Source organism: Spinacia oleracea, chromosome 1, assembly GCF_020520425.1.
Source record: "Spinacia oleracea cultivar Varoflay chromosome 1, BTI_SOV_V1, whole genome shotgun sequence".
Lineage (NCBI taxonomy): Eukaryota > Viridiplantae > Streptophyta > Magnoliopsida > Caryophyllales > Amaranthaceae > Spinacia > Spinacia oleracea.
In genome coordinates, this window is record NC_079487.1 from 132,048,980 (window position 1) to 132,062,757 (window position 13,778).

The 13,778-nt window shown below is 35.6% G+C and overlaps 1 protein-coding gene across 1 annotated transcript; it reads left to right on the forward strand.

Annotated features, from left to right (window-relative positions):
• The first annotated feature begins 6,301 nt into the window (after positions 1-6,301).
• On the forward strand, positions 6,302-10,527 carry LOC110787179 (tyrosine-sulfated glycopeptide receptor 1). Its single transcript, XM_021991753.2, has one exon. It carries the CDS (start codon positions 6,931-6,933, stop codon positions 10,150-10,152), a length of 3,222 nt encoding a protein of 1,073 aa, XP_021847445.1. The 5' UTR covers positions 6,302-6,930; the 3' UTR covers positions 10,153-10,527.
• The last annotated feature ends 3,251 nt before the right edge of the window (positions 10,528-13,778 follow it).

Here is a 13,778-nt window from a genome sequence, read left to right on the forward strand (position 1 = left end):
CCAAGCCAAAAAGACTAACACATCGGCATTCTTGCTGTATCGCCTATTCGTCATTCTTGCTGAATCACACAAATTTTGTAGAACTTTTATTAATGGATTAGTTTCTGTGCAGATTTAACGGGCTCAAAAACTAGTGCAGAAGCATACACTAGTACAAGTTCGCGGTAGCAATACCAATAACCTCTCATAGTCTTGTAAAGCCAAACGTCTTTACTATTTTCTTAACACCACTACCAATTCTTTTACTAACATCATAGTGGTTATTAGTTCTTTGGCAGGGAAGAAAACACCTCCATGCTCACACCCCCCCTTGCCCGAGTAACTTCTACACACACCTCAAAAAAAAAAGTAAAAAAAATTGATGTTTAAGCATTAATCAAGCTATCTGTTTCACCGACCTGGACTCCTGATGTTGCTGCAATTCATACAGAAGACAGAAAACTCTGTTATTACTCGCTCTCAAGCCTCACTATATTGTCAACTTTCAATTTTCCTAGATCAATCCCAGTAGTTCAGTTTGATGAAGTACATATACAGAAGTCTTACGCCAGGCAACGATTGTCTGTAATTTCTTTATGTAAATATATATTGTCATAAACAAAATATACCTTGTTGATAAAGCTGTTTGTGTGCAGCATAATCAGACTATTACAAATGTCAAACTGTGTGAACATAAGATCCATGGTTCCCAAGAATAGATTATGAAGAATTGAATATCAAAAAAACTTTCAGAATATAAGAAAAAGATGTTGAAATTAATGTCATATACTCCTACAAGCACTTGTTTTCATCCAATTCAACAAAATTAAAAGAATCTGATGGGAAAGTTAGCTTCTTAAAATTGAATTGAATCATTGACTAAATCAAATGTCTCATCGAACATTCCTTACTTCTTACAGAATACTTGTGAAATAGAAGTCAGTCAATTCCCTTTATTTGGATCGAGGATTGGCAAACACGCTTATGAGGAAGATGATTAGCTATAGTTTGGCAAAACTAGAACTTTCCAAAGCCATTTCCCCATAAAGGTTCTCTGACCCTCAAAAATTCTAGTAACAAATTCTAGCTAGACTGTGTATTTTAGCTCTTTCTGCTTTTAGTAAGTCTATTCCTCACTTGTCTCTCTCAATTATTTTCCACACTCAACTAATATTACTTTCTGCTAGTAATGCCTACAATGACAACAACGAATTACGTGGACTCGTTCGGTATCGTTTTTTGTTTTCAGTTTTCTGTTTTTTTACAAAACTAAAAACCAAAATATGAAAACCACAAAAAGTAGTTTTCAGTTTTTTGTTGACAGTTATCAAAATTAACATGATTACAATAGATATGACTATTTTTTAGTTCATAATTCAATTTAAATCATATGACTTATAGAACCAAAAAAACCAAAAAAATGAAACTGGCATTGATACCGAAGGGGAATAGCTACTATGCTTTCGCTACTAGTCGATAACCTTTAGCTTCTTATTCAAAGTGACTTCACACTGTAGTTTTTTTCTTAAACAACCTCTCGGAATTCCATAGAGACCTTGATCTTTCTAAACTCACCCTTAGAAGGATAAAATCTAGGTGGTCATTACTGTTGTTTCTATGCCCAGAACTCCATGATTGTGCAATCAGAAACACAAGCAAACAATTAGGATTATACATAAATTGAATCTACACCAATAACAATAACCACAACTTCACAATAAGATCAACATGCAAACAGTCTAATGAATCATTACAATATCACTCCAAATATTATTGAAATGTCTATTTCTCTAAACTTCTTGTGATTTTTGAACCAGAAGTTAATTCAGAAAACTTTGACTACAACAATAGTTTCTGATGCAAGAGTTTTTCATACCTATCCATTTTTTACACACCTGGAAGATTAACTATTCTTTAGTTCCGGTTCATAAAGGATTGAATCTAAACGGTTTATGAGCTTTCAAAAACGTAACAGAGTCAAACACCGATATAAAACCCAGAAACACAAGGAAATCTTAGGGCTTGTTTGGTTGACATGGAAATTTAAAATATGGGAATTAGAAATTCCCATGAACTTTGATTGACCAAGAGGAGGCTAGGTAATTTACTTCCCGTGTTTTGTAGGAATTCAAACTTCTCATGAATTTCAATTTCCTCCATTTTTTATTTTTTATGTCAACCAAACAACTGGTCAAATAGACATATTTTAAGCAAAGTTGGCTCTTGTAGTGGCATGAAATCATACCAACTTTCTTTCAACTATATAAACAATAAACCCACTTGAATTGATGATCAATATGAGTGACCAACAAATTGTTGTTATTCCCATCTTAACTTATAAAAACTGCAACTATCAGCCATAAGCATGCAAGGTTATGCATGATGATTAAAAATAATTCGAATTAATTAGTAGCATTTGTTCCCACTTGTAGTTTTTTGAGAACAAATATACTCTCATCAGTAACTTCTAACAGTGGAGAATCATAACAAAGACCACACAACAACTGATTAACAACAAAATTATCATACTAATTAAATATTCAGCCAATGAACAACATTTCTTTCCTTAATTCGGACGAAAAACACAATCAATCAATAAACTACACCCCCCTTGACTTAATTCTAACCCCTAAATCAAGCTCCTAATTTACGGAAATTACTATTAATTATCAGTTTTTTTTTTTGAGGGAACTATTAATTATCAGTAGTCACATTAACTTTACAGAACACCAAATCAAAAATAAGAATCCTTAAACAACATTAAATAGGAAAATTTATAAATTAATACAAGAACCCTACCAAATTGGCACCTTTTTCCTTACCTTTTTCTCTTTCTTATCCCATTATCACTCCAAAATCAATCTTCTAATTCACTACTAGTCTACTAGTACTACATACACTAATTAAATAAGTGTGTTTTGTTTTTTATGGTATGAGATTATGAGAAGAGACAAAATCAATGATGTTAGACGGAATTTGATCTTAAGGATGGATTTTGACTCTCAGGCCAACTAAGTTACTAAGTTAGTTTTTTTTGATGCAAAAATTACTAAGTTAATTGACATACATCGAACGGCACTAAACGAGCTAAGTGATGGGCAACATAGTTCTTTTCACTTTTAACATGAGACCAAGCTATGAAATCAAAATAGGTGCTTAAAGAAAAAATATCCTCAAGGATGGCCATTATATTTTGATGGACAATTTGTCCCATAATTAATGCACTAAGCGCTTGCTTTCCCTTAAAAAAAAGTTAATTGACATACATATGTAAATCGTAACGTATTTAACAACAAAATAGACCAATTTATTAAAATTCCCACCAATTTCCAAAGCTCTGTTTTTGTGAATAATCAATAAATATTTCAGCTGACCCACCTGCCCCAAAATCCCATCATTATTAGTTCAAAAAAAAAGTCAAAACTTCACTAGTTTAGGAAAAATAATTAAACCCTAAAATCAGAAAATATTAGGGGACAAAAGAAATTAGAAAATTAGGTCACTTAGAATATAGTCTAGCGTAGAATTTATTAGCCATTGAATATTATTGTGAATAGCTGATTGATCGGGGCAGAATAATAGTCAATTTGAAATCCTTTGATGCAAAGAAAACAACATTGGAAATTTCTTTAATTATCCACGTCTGTTTTTTTCATTTATGGGTGGAGGATTACACATTTACACATCTGGGCATTCAATTTAATTGATTATCTTGACTGAATCAACCGATCAGAAATAACAGAGGGTTGATTTGACAATTTGGGAACTGAATTTAGAACAGAATTGTCGCGTCAAAGACGTTATGAGTATTGTGATCATGTTCATAAAAAATGACACTGATTGCCCGAGCTTTCCACCGAACTCAAAAATTGATTTAAATGGGCTAAAGAAGAAACGGTCTTTGTTCATAAGTGTAGACAAAGTTAACAAAGTTTGATTTAATTGAAACTGTCTTGTTCATAAGCGTACACAAACGAGTTCATAAACATTTATGAACGAGTATTCACATATTCATGTCCAGTTCAGTTATAAAATGAGACTTAAAATCTGTTCAAGATCATGCATCAAAATAAGGGAGTTTTATCCAAATTCGGGCAAAAGACGTTCACTAAAAGTCCTCGACTCAATTATATTTAATAATATTATAAAAACTTTAATTTGCCTATATGGCATCTCAGGCGGCGTGAAAGCATGACACGTGTAGCTAAATATGAATATATTGGGTCATGGTGAGTTGTCAATGGATTTTGTTTTAAGTACTCCATATAACAAATATGTCTCTATTAACCCCCAATTTAAAAAAAAGGCATTATCTATAAGTCTATGTAAGACTATAACGTTAAAGGAGAAAAGGTACTCCCTCCGTCCCGGAATACTTGACCTGTTTTCCTTATCGGGGCGTCCCTTAATACTTGACCTGTTTCTAAAAATGGAAATATTCTAACAATATTATATTATTTCTCACTCCACCCCTATTAACCCACCTACCCCCTACTCCATACAAAAAATAATTAAAAATTCAACCCCTACTCTCCCCCAACCCCACCCTTTACACATTTCCCACTAACTACATTAAAATAATAACCACTATCAACTACTACCTATTAAATTAAATAAGTCAATTCAAGTCCCTTAAACTCTGTGCCGATCAAACCGGGTCGAGTATTCCGGGACGAAGGGAGTATACCTTTATGTGCGCAATTATTCGTTCAGCCACAAAATTTCCACAGGCATATCAAATAATGAAATAAGTGTCTAACAAAGTGGTGCCAAAAGAAACACCAACTATCTAAAATTAACCGATTTAAGCCAGGAAGAAGTTTTTGTAATTAAATAACAAAAGGTAAAACACCACTAGAGAACTTAAAAAAAAACACTAAAAATATAATTTATGATAACGATTTTCAATTGTAAAGCACAACCACTAGGCTTGGCCATAATAGGCATTGTCTAAAAAAAATATTGGATCACTAAACCAAACATTTATGGTACTACTTCTAACTATTTTGCTACTCCGCATGAATTTTAAAACGGAATATAGTGCAAACATTGTATAGTTTTTTGGTTGAGAGAGAGACACCAAGGAAAAAACGACAAATAATGTAAACAGGATTCGATCTCAGGTGTTTATCTTTTTAAAATTTTACCAACTAAGCTAATTGACATAATGACATTCACATTATATAACTTACATGACACAACCGATTACTTACGCCAGAAAAATATCACAAGTTTTATGTACGGAGTTATATTGTATAGTAATCCAACCCTGAAAACCCCATTTTTTAAATAGTGTGAAATCATTAAAAACTGGCGATGTGACACAATTATCTTACTTATCTAATCAGGAAGACTATTATCCTTAAGCGTAATTTAGAGAAATAGAGTGGTAAGGAGAAGTCTAATGTCAAGCATGTGATAAAGAATGATGCATTATAATTTATAATGATTAAGTTGCATGGTTATAATTTCTAAAGAATAGCGATTGCTAGAAGCTATTAAGGCTTTGACTTCATAATTCTTCAGACACTCTTCTAGTTTAAGTTGAGAAAAAAGTTACATGTACTCTATATGTGTTAAAGCGTTTAATAAGTATAATTTATACATCAGATTGTACGTAGCTTTGTCATAAATCCTCAACCTCGTACCATTTTGAGGAAAATCTACGACTTTTTCAATGTTGATATACTAACTGATACCAAATGTGGAGTACTCCCCCCGTCCCGGAATACTCGCAACGTTTTGACTTTTTACACTATTCACATAATTCACTTTGACTCTATTTTATTTCAAGTATATGAAAACAAATGTTGGTATATAATATATTGTTGGCTTCATCTTAATATATATTTTCAAAATATTAATATTTTATAAGTTTTTATAATATGTAGTTGAAGATATTGGTGATCAAAGTTGTACATTAACGAGCGTGTCCAATCAAAACGTTACGAGTGTTCAGGATGGAGGGAGTACTACGTACGAAGTACTCGTATAATTTTAGGTCACTAGGAGAGGAAGGGAGGGAGCATAAATAGGATCCTATAAAGATGAGGTTTTCACACAAAAATAAGAGAGTCAATATTGGCTATGATTTAGTAGCCCACAAGCTACCAAAAACGTGTGTATGATGGTAATGAAAGGTGGGGGTGGAAAAGGAGAAGTGGGGGTCCAAAATGGGAAACAAACAAAGATGGTAGACTTCAAAAAGAATATTATTAAGAGGAGCACTCTCTCTCTCTTTCTCTCAAAGTATGCCATTACAATTGCAACCAATTAAGTCATTCCAATATCAATATCATCAATAATTATACTATATAGTTATATACAATGTCACATTTGTTATTATGATAACCATCAATATTAACAACCATAATTAAATAAAGCCCCACTATACATAATCTAATCAATCTTCATCACTACTAATTCTATATCATTAGTCACCACAATGAGTGCTTCTCTCTCTATTTTCTCACTCTACTAATCTTCCAAATCCATCATTTTTAAACAAAGTCCACTCTCCTCCACATATAGCCGCCCCAAAAGTAAACGCTTTCTTCAGACTTCAGACCTCATAATCTCATACTCCCCCTTTTTTTGGTACAAATATTAATATCTTTTATCAAAAATTAAAAAAACAAAAAAAATAAGATATCCACATCAACAATTCAACATTATTTTGTATTTTTTTTAAAAAATAAAAAATAAATCCCATTATTTTCTCTGACCTTTGAGCAATGGGTTGAAGATGGGTATGCATACAAACAGGGGAAGTGGAAGCCCACATGACTGGACCAAGCACCAATCTTCACGTCCTCTTCTTCTGGTTCCTGATCAATCACAGCAAAAATAAACCAAACTAAACAAAACAAAAAAACTGCCCCCTACTTGAGAAGGTAATTACAACCAACAACAACATTAATCACACATACCGGGAATTTAATTCTTTAAACCATGCTTGTTGAGCTTCATCAGCCTTCATTTTCTCAAACCAGTCTTCTCTTCATCTTACTGTTATATTCCTTCACATTCTCTCACCAGCAGCAAGTGTGCCACCCCGACGATCAGCAATCACTCCTTAGATTTTCTGATTCTGTATCCTCTTCTTTGGGTCCACTGAATTGGAGTTCTGACTCTGATTGCTGCTCCTGGGAAGGGATTCGTTGCGATGGTACAGGCCGGGTTATCCGTTTGTCGCTGTCGAAGAGAGGATTAACAGGGAATATATCTTCTTCATTTGAGAGCCTTACAAGTCTTTCTTACCTTAATATATCTCATAATTCCCTTTCTGGGTTTCTCCCAAAAGGACTTTTTAGTTCATTGAATAGCCTTGAAATCATTGATGTAAGCTCTAACCGTTTAGATGGTAACTTCTCAACATCTTTTTCCCTGAATGGTAGTTTCCCTTCCACAATTCAGGTTGTAGATATTTCTAGCAATCAAATACATGGCAAGATTGAGCCTGCTTGGTTTATCTTGGGATCAAATTTGACCATTTTCAATGCCAGCAATAATGGCTTATCTGGTCAGATTCCTTCATCCATATGTACCATTTCTCCTCTGCTCATAACCCTTGATTTTTCCAACAACCATTTTGGTGGAAATATTCCTGCTGGACTAGGCAGGTGTACCAGACTCCAAGTTTTCCGGGCAGGTTTCAATGTTCTAACCGGGTTACTTCCTGATGACGTTTACAGCTTGCAGTCACTGGTTGAGTTATCGGTGCCTGCAAACCACATACGCGGAACAATTGGAGAAAGTATGCTTAATCTTACCAACCTCAGGGTCATCGAGTTGTACTCAAATGAGTTTTCAGGGATGATTCCTCTGGATGTTGGGAGGCTCTCGAACTTGGAGGAATTGCAGCTTCACATAAACAATTTCAGTGGTTCTGTACCAGCATCCTTGATGAACTGTACAAAACTGGTAAAGCTTATTTTACGAGTAAATTCTCTGCAAGGTAACATCTCTACACTTGATTTCTCAAGACTTGTCCAGCTCCAAATACTTGACCTTGGTAACAATAAATTCACGGGAAATTTGCCAGAGAGCTTGTTCTCATGCAAATCACTAATGGCAGTCAGATTAGCCACCAACCACTTAACAGGACAAATTTCTCCTAATGTAGTGACTTTACCATCTCTAACTTTCATCTCTCTCTCTAACAATAGCTTCACCAATGTATCGAATGCAATCAAGATTTTCAGGGGTTGCAAGAGCCTCACCACCCTCATCCTGTCAAAAAACTTTTATAATGAAGTTATACCTGGTGAAAAGAGCTTTATACAGCCAGACGATTTCAAAAACCTGCAAGTTCTTGCATTTGGAGGATGTCAAATGAAGGGGAAAGTTCCAGAATGGCTTGTACATATTAAGAGTCTAGAGGTTCTTGACTTGTCATTCAATCAAGTCACAGGACAAATTCCAGAATGGTTTGGAACTCTGCCAAACTTCTTCTACTTGGATTTGTCAAAGAACCGCCTAACAGGAGAATATCCAAAGCAACTCAACAAACTGCCAGCTTTGTTGTCAGAGAAGGTTGCCGAAAAATTGAATCGAAGTTATCTTGAGCTCCCAGTCTTTGTAGCACCCAACAATGCAAGTACACAGCAATACAACCAGCTTGCAAACCTGCCTCCGGCAATATACCTCAGAGGCAATAATATCAGTGGTTCTATCCCAGTTGAAATAAGTCAACTACAGAATCTTCATATACTGGATCTCAGCGAAAACCAATTCACAGGAAGCATCCCACCAGAATTGTCAAATCTCATAAACCTAGAACAGCTAGACCTCTCTCAAAATCATTTGAGTGGAGAAATTCCAACATCAATACAAAGCTTAAATTTCCTATCAAAGTTCAATGTCTCCTATAACAACCTAGAGGGATCAATACCGACAGGAGGTCAGTTTGACACTTTCACAGAATCCAGCTTTATCGGTAATCAAGGGTTATGTGGTCGAGTCCTGCAGCATCATCCTTGTTCAGCTCAATCGGTCCCAGGAACAGCGCGTCAGTCTCTCCACGGAAAAAGCCTAAACAAGAAACTGTTGTTGGGGGTTGCCCTTGGTGTCTGCTTAGGATTTGCATGCATTTTCGTGATTCTGGTGTACTGGATAATGTCCAAGAGAAGGATCCTTCCAGGGGGTGACAATGACAAGTTTGAAACAGAAATGGGTTACTCCAGCTCTCGAGAAGTTGGGAAAGACACCAGTCTAGTAATGGTTTTTCCAAGCTACACCGCTGAGATCAAGGATTTGACCATACTGGACATACTGAAAGCCACCAACAATTTCAACCAGGAAAACATCATTGGCTGTGGAGGCTTTGGTTTGGTTTATAAAGCAACCTTAAACAATGGAGCAAAGCTTGCTATCAAAAAGCTTTCGGGAGATATGTGTCTGATAGAACGAGAATTCAAAGCAGAGGTGGAAGTTCTATCAATGGCCCAACACGAAAACCTGGTTTCTCTGCTGGGATATTGTGTCCATGATGGTCTTCGGCTACTGATGTACTCCTATATGCAAAATGGAAGCCTTGACTACTGGTTGCATGAGAACCCTAATGGCTCATCCCAACTTGATTGGCCACTGCGGTTGAAAATAGCTCTTGGAGCAGGTAGAGGGCTGGCTTACATGCACCAAATCTGTGAACCACACATTGTGCATCGTGATATAAAGTCGAGTAACATTCTCCTCGATGAGAACTTTGAAGCACATGTTGCTGATTTTGGATTATCCAGGCTCATTCTCCCTTATGCAACTCATGTTACAACCGAGCTCGTTGGAACACTGGGGTACATTCCACCAGAGTATGGGCAGGCTTGGGTGGCCACGCTAAGGGGCGACGTATACAGTTTTGGGGTTGTAATGCTTGAACTACTTACAGGAAAGAGGCCTATGGAGGTATCCAAATCAAAGGCATCAAGGGAAATAGTTGTATGGGTGCAGCAATTGAAAAACGAAGGAAAACATGAAGAAATATTTGATTCTGTCATGAGAGGCAAAGGATATGAACAAGAGATGTTGCAGGTTCTCGATGTGGCCTGCAAGTGCGTCAACCAGAACCCTCAGGTAAGACCAACTATCAAGGAAGTTGTTGATCAGCTCAAGAATGTAAGATCCTCTCAGCAGACACCCAGGTCCGAGCAAGATTGCCTTGCAGAAATGAGATAATAGTCCTCAGTGCAGTGTAATCGACCAGGAACTTTGGGGTCCTATTATATTTGAGTGTTACGCAAGATTTTTGCTTGACTTGATCGAGCTGCATACTGGCTGGTTGTGCCAGAAGCCAGATATCTCTTGTACAAACTACAAAATCTCTTTCTTGTGATTATAAATTGTATACAATCAAAAACTCTCAGACACATTGTTCAAATGCAGACGCACATTATGTAGAGAAATAAATGAGTTTAGCAGGTAACCCCTAGAAAAGGTTTACATGTCATTAGTTGCCTATATATATTTACGGATATACCTTCACAATATAAGTTTGTCCAGGTCAAGATATTTTTTAACAGGTAAATAAAATGAAAGTATGCCCACATGATACATCTTAGAAGTTTTGAGCAGATTATAAGGATGCAAAATTACATGCTTCAAGTTTGAGTGTAGCTCTGCTGGACCAAAAACGGAAAAATCTCACACAATCAACAGAGCTTGCTACCTTTCTCTTTTCACGTGTAAACTACTGAAATATCTTCTATCAACTGGATAAGTAGCTGAAACAGCTTGAACCAAAAATAGAATAGAAGATAAACTATAGAACTTTAGGAGCACAAGCAAATAAAAAAAAGTTCTATGAAGCTCCAATATTCAAGCTATAAGGTGCAGGTAGACTATGCCATAAGTGTCAGCAACGGAAAGCATCAAAGCCAGTTATCCCTCGACTTGGAGAACTGTCCATAAAGAATCAACCTAACCGTAACTAGGGCCAAAGTGAAGTCAGGGGCAGAGATTAGCACGAAGCCATTTGGACTTCTACCCTCCCAGTCGGAATTTGTAGAACGAAAGTCAAATTATATAGAAATTTTAACCAAAGTCAAAGATACTGGATACCCCTTACAAAACCTTACAAGCATCTGCCTTTAGAATTTCACCGAGATTATTATCATGCAAGGCCTGTCAAACTGGATAATGAGCTTATTTAAAATTTACTTAAAAGAACTTTGGATAAAAACCTTAAGAGTCAAAGTATTTCAAGTTGAGAAGAACTAAAAAGAGAATACTTGGAAGTGAAAGTTCAGGAAAAGGCAAGATACCATGGACCTTCAGACTAAGATTGAAAGAGATGCTATACCAAAAGGATAGCATTTCAAAATATTTGGAAAAGTCATTCAAGGTAATGACAAGATTGATAAAGGAATTATTCACATATCCATGTTGGGTGCTTAGATGGAGGATTGACTTAGAAGTTATGTAAGCTAAGAATATTCCACTAAAATGTAAGGCGAAATTTTATAGTGTAGAAATTAGGTCGGCCGTCCTCCGGAATGTTAACTAACTAACTAAGTGACCTGAAGCCCATGACATTATGGTAGCGGAATTGCCTTTACTTAGGATGTGTTCTATTCGCCTGATTTTGACTTAGCTAAACTTATTTTACTTGAAAATTGCCTTATTTCCTTTTCTGCCTTACTTCTTCTGTGTGTTAATCTGATAGACATTGCTACATTTCCAATTAGTATACTGTGATTGATATTTTAGTGGGAAATTACCTTATTATTACCTGTGTTTCTACTATTAGTATTTCGGGACCGTGCAAGGTAGAAATGTGAATTAATGATCTTAAGGGAAAAGAGAGTAATACTTTTGTGTTGACCTCTGATCCCTTATCACATTAATTGTTTTACAAGGAAAAGAAAATTCAAAATATTTACAGTAACGATCCAGCATTACAATTTAGGGGTTTGATTAAAGTCCGTACATTCAAAGCTTGTTCAAAAATCAGTCCCTTGCGGTTCTAACCTAATAGTTCTTAAAGGTGCGATTATACTCAAATGCAGCCCTAAATTGCAATATCTAACCAAATCAATGGAATATCAATATCACGCCATAAAATTCCAAGGAAATACCAAAACAACAACATTTTAAACATCAAATGATCAAAAATATAAAATCAAACCCTATCAATTTATCAAATAAAATGTATTGAAACTCAGAAGATACAATAAGAGATGAAAATACAGATAAATCGAGAATTTGGAGTATAATACTCGCAATTCAGCAGCAGCAGCAGCAGCAAATGTGAGAATTTCTTAAGCATGAAAATAAATTGAATGCGTTCATATTTCACCATTTATGAAGCGGAAACGGGAAACAGCAAGAGAGAGAGAAACGTACCGCCATGCGCAGGAAGCCAGGAAAGCGCGCGAGCATCCACCGCTTCAGGTGATGCGACTATGTGAGAGAGACTGAATACAATGAAGGTGGATTTGGTATTACTCCGTACTGTCTAAATTAACGGAGGTATTGGCCTATTGGGCCATTGGCTTGTCAAAAAATATAGAAATAGGTCTATAACCGGTCCGGTCTGGTTTTTTACCGATATTTCCGGTACAGTTCGGGTCCAATCCAAATATAATTGATCTGATCTTCGGGTCTTAAATTATCAAAATTTCGATCTATGGTCCGGTCCGGGTTTGGACCAATGAACACCCTGAACCATAAGTACCCTTCCATTTGTCCATAACTACAACATGCTTTATTAATTCAAAAGGCGTTTGTAAGAAAGTATGCAATACCACGTGGCGCCCTCCTCTTTCAACTTGACACATTTGTTTTTAATAGGTAAGAAGAAGGGACCCTAACTGAACCAGCACCTAGCACAGGTGAACCAGCCCAGCTCCGCAGGTCATCGCTTGAGCCACTCCCAAGCACTTCGCAGTTGATGGGGCTCGAACTTGTGACCTCCAAGTCACAAGGTGAGTTCAATTTGACACATGTCATTATGTGTCATCCAATATTATTCAAAAATTACATATACAAGATTTGAATCCATAACTTGGTGATTGGAACCACTAATGACTTATCCACTTGGCTATGCAAATTTACGTGTTATATTTTGCAAACGATATATAATAAAGTGATAGCAAAGAAAGAAAAATGATTTTAATAAAAATATGAGTTAATTATGATTTGTTTTTATTTTTTTACAGAAAAATAGGCATAGTTACAATTATTCAAGTGATGACTCGGCCCGAGCCCAAAATCTAGTTTTTCTTTTAAATTAAAGTTGGAGTACTACTTTCCTAATCCGTAGTGTTATGTTAGACGATTCACGGATATTTGGCTTTGTTTGTACAATACCAAGTATGTTAGTAAAGGGATAGGAGGCAAATGAAGGGAAGAGAAAGGAAAGGAAGGGAGAAAAAACTTAATTTATTTTTCGTTGTTTGATTTGATAGAAAGATGTGAGGGGAAAAAAAATAACAGATTTTAATTTTCTCTTTCCTTTCAAATTTCCCCCATCTTGGGAAGGAAAGGAAAATAAAGATGTGTTAGTGATGTTTCCTTTATTTCCCCTTCTTTCCCATTAAATCCCATGTTTTCTCCGTTCTTTTTAGTTGTAACTTTTAGATTTTTATGCTGGCCAATGCACATATTTAACTCTTTTTATATCTCTAATTAAAAATATATGAAAATTATAAAAATTTGATATTGTCATAATAAAAAAAAACTGAATTTAACAAGATCACACATGACTATATATTTTAGCCACCAAATAAAGTCAAACGCAAGTTTATAAATGGTGTAAAGTCAAACAGTTACAACTAATAGTGAACTGAAGAAGTATGATTTAT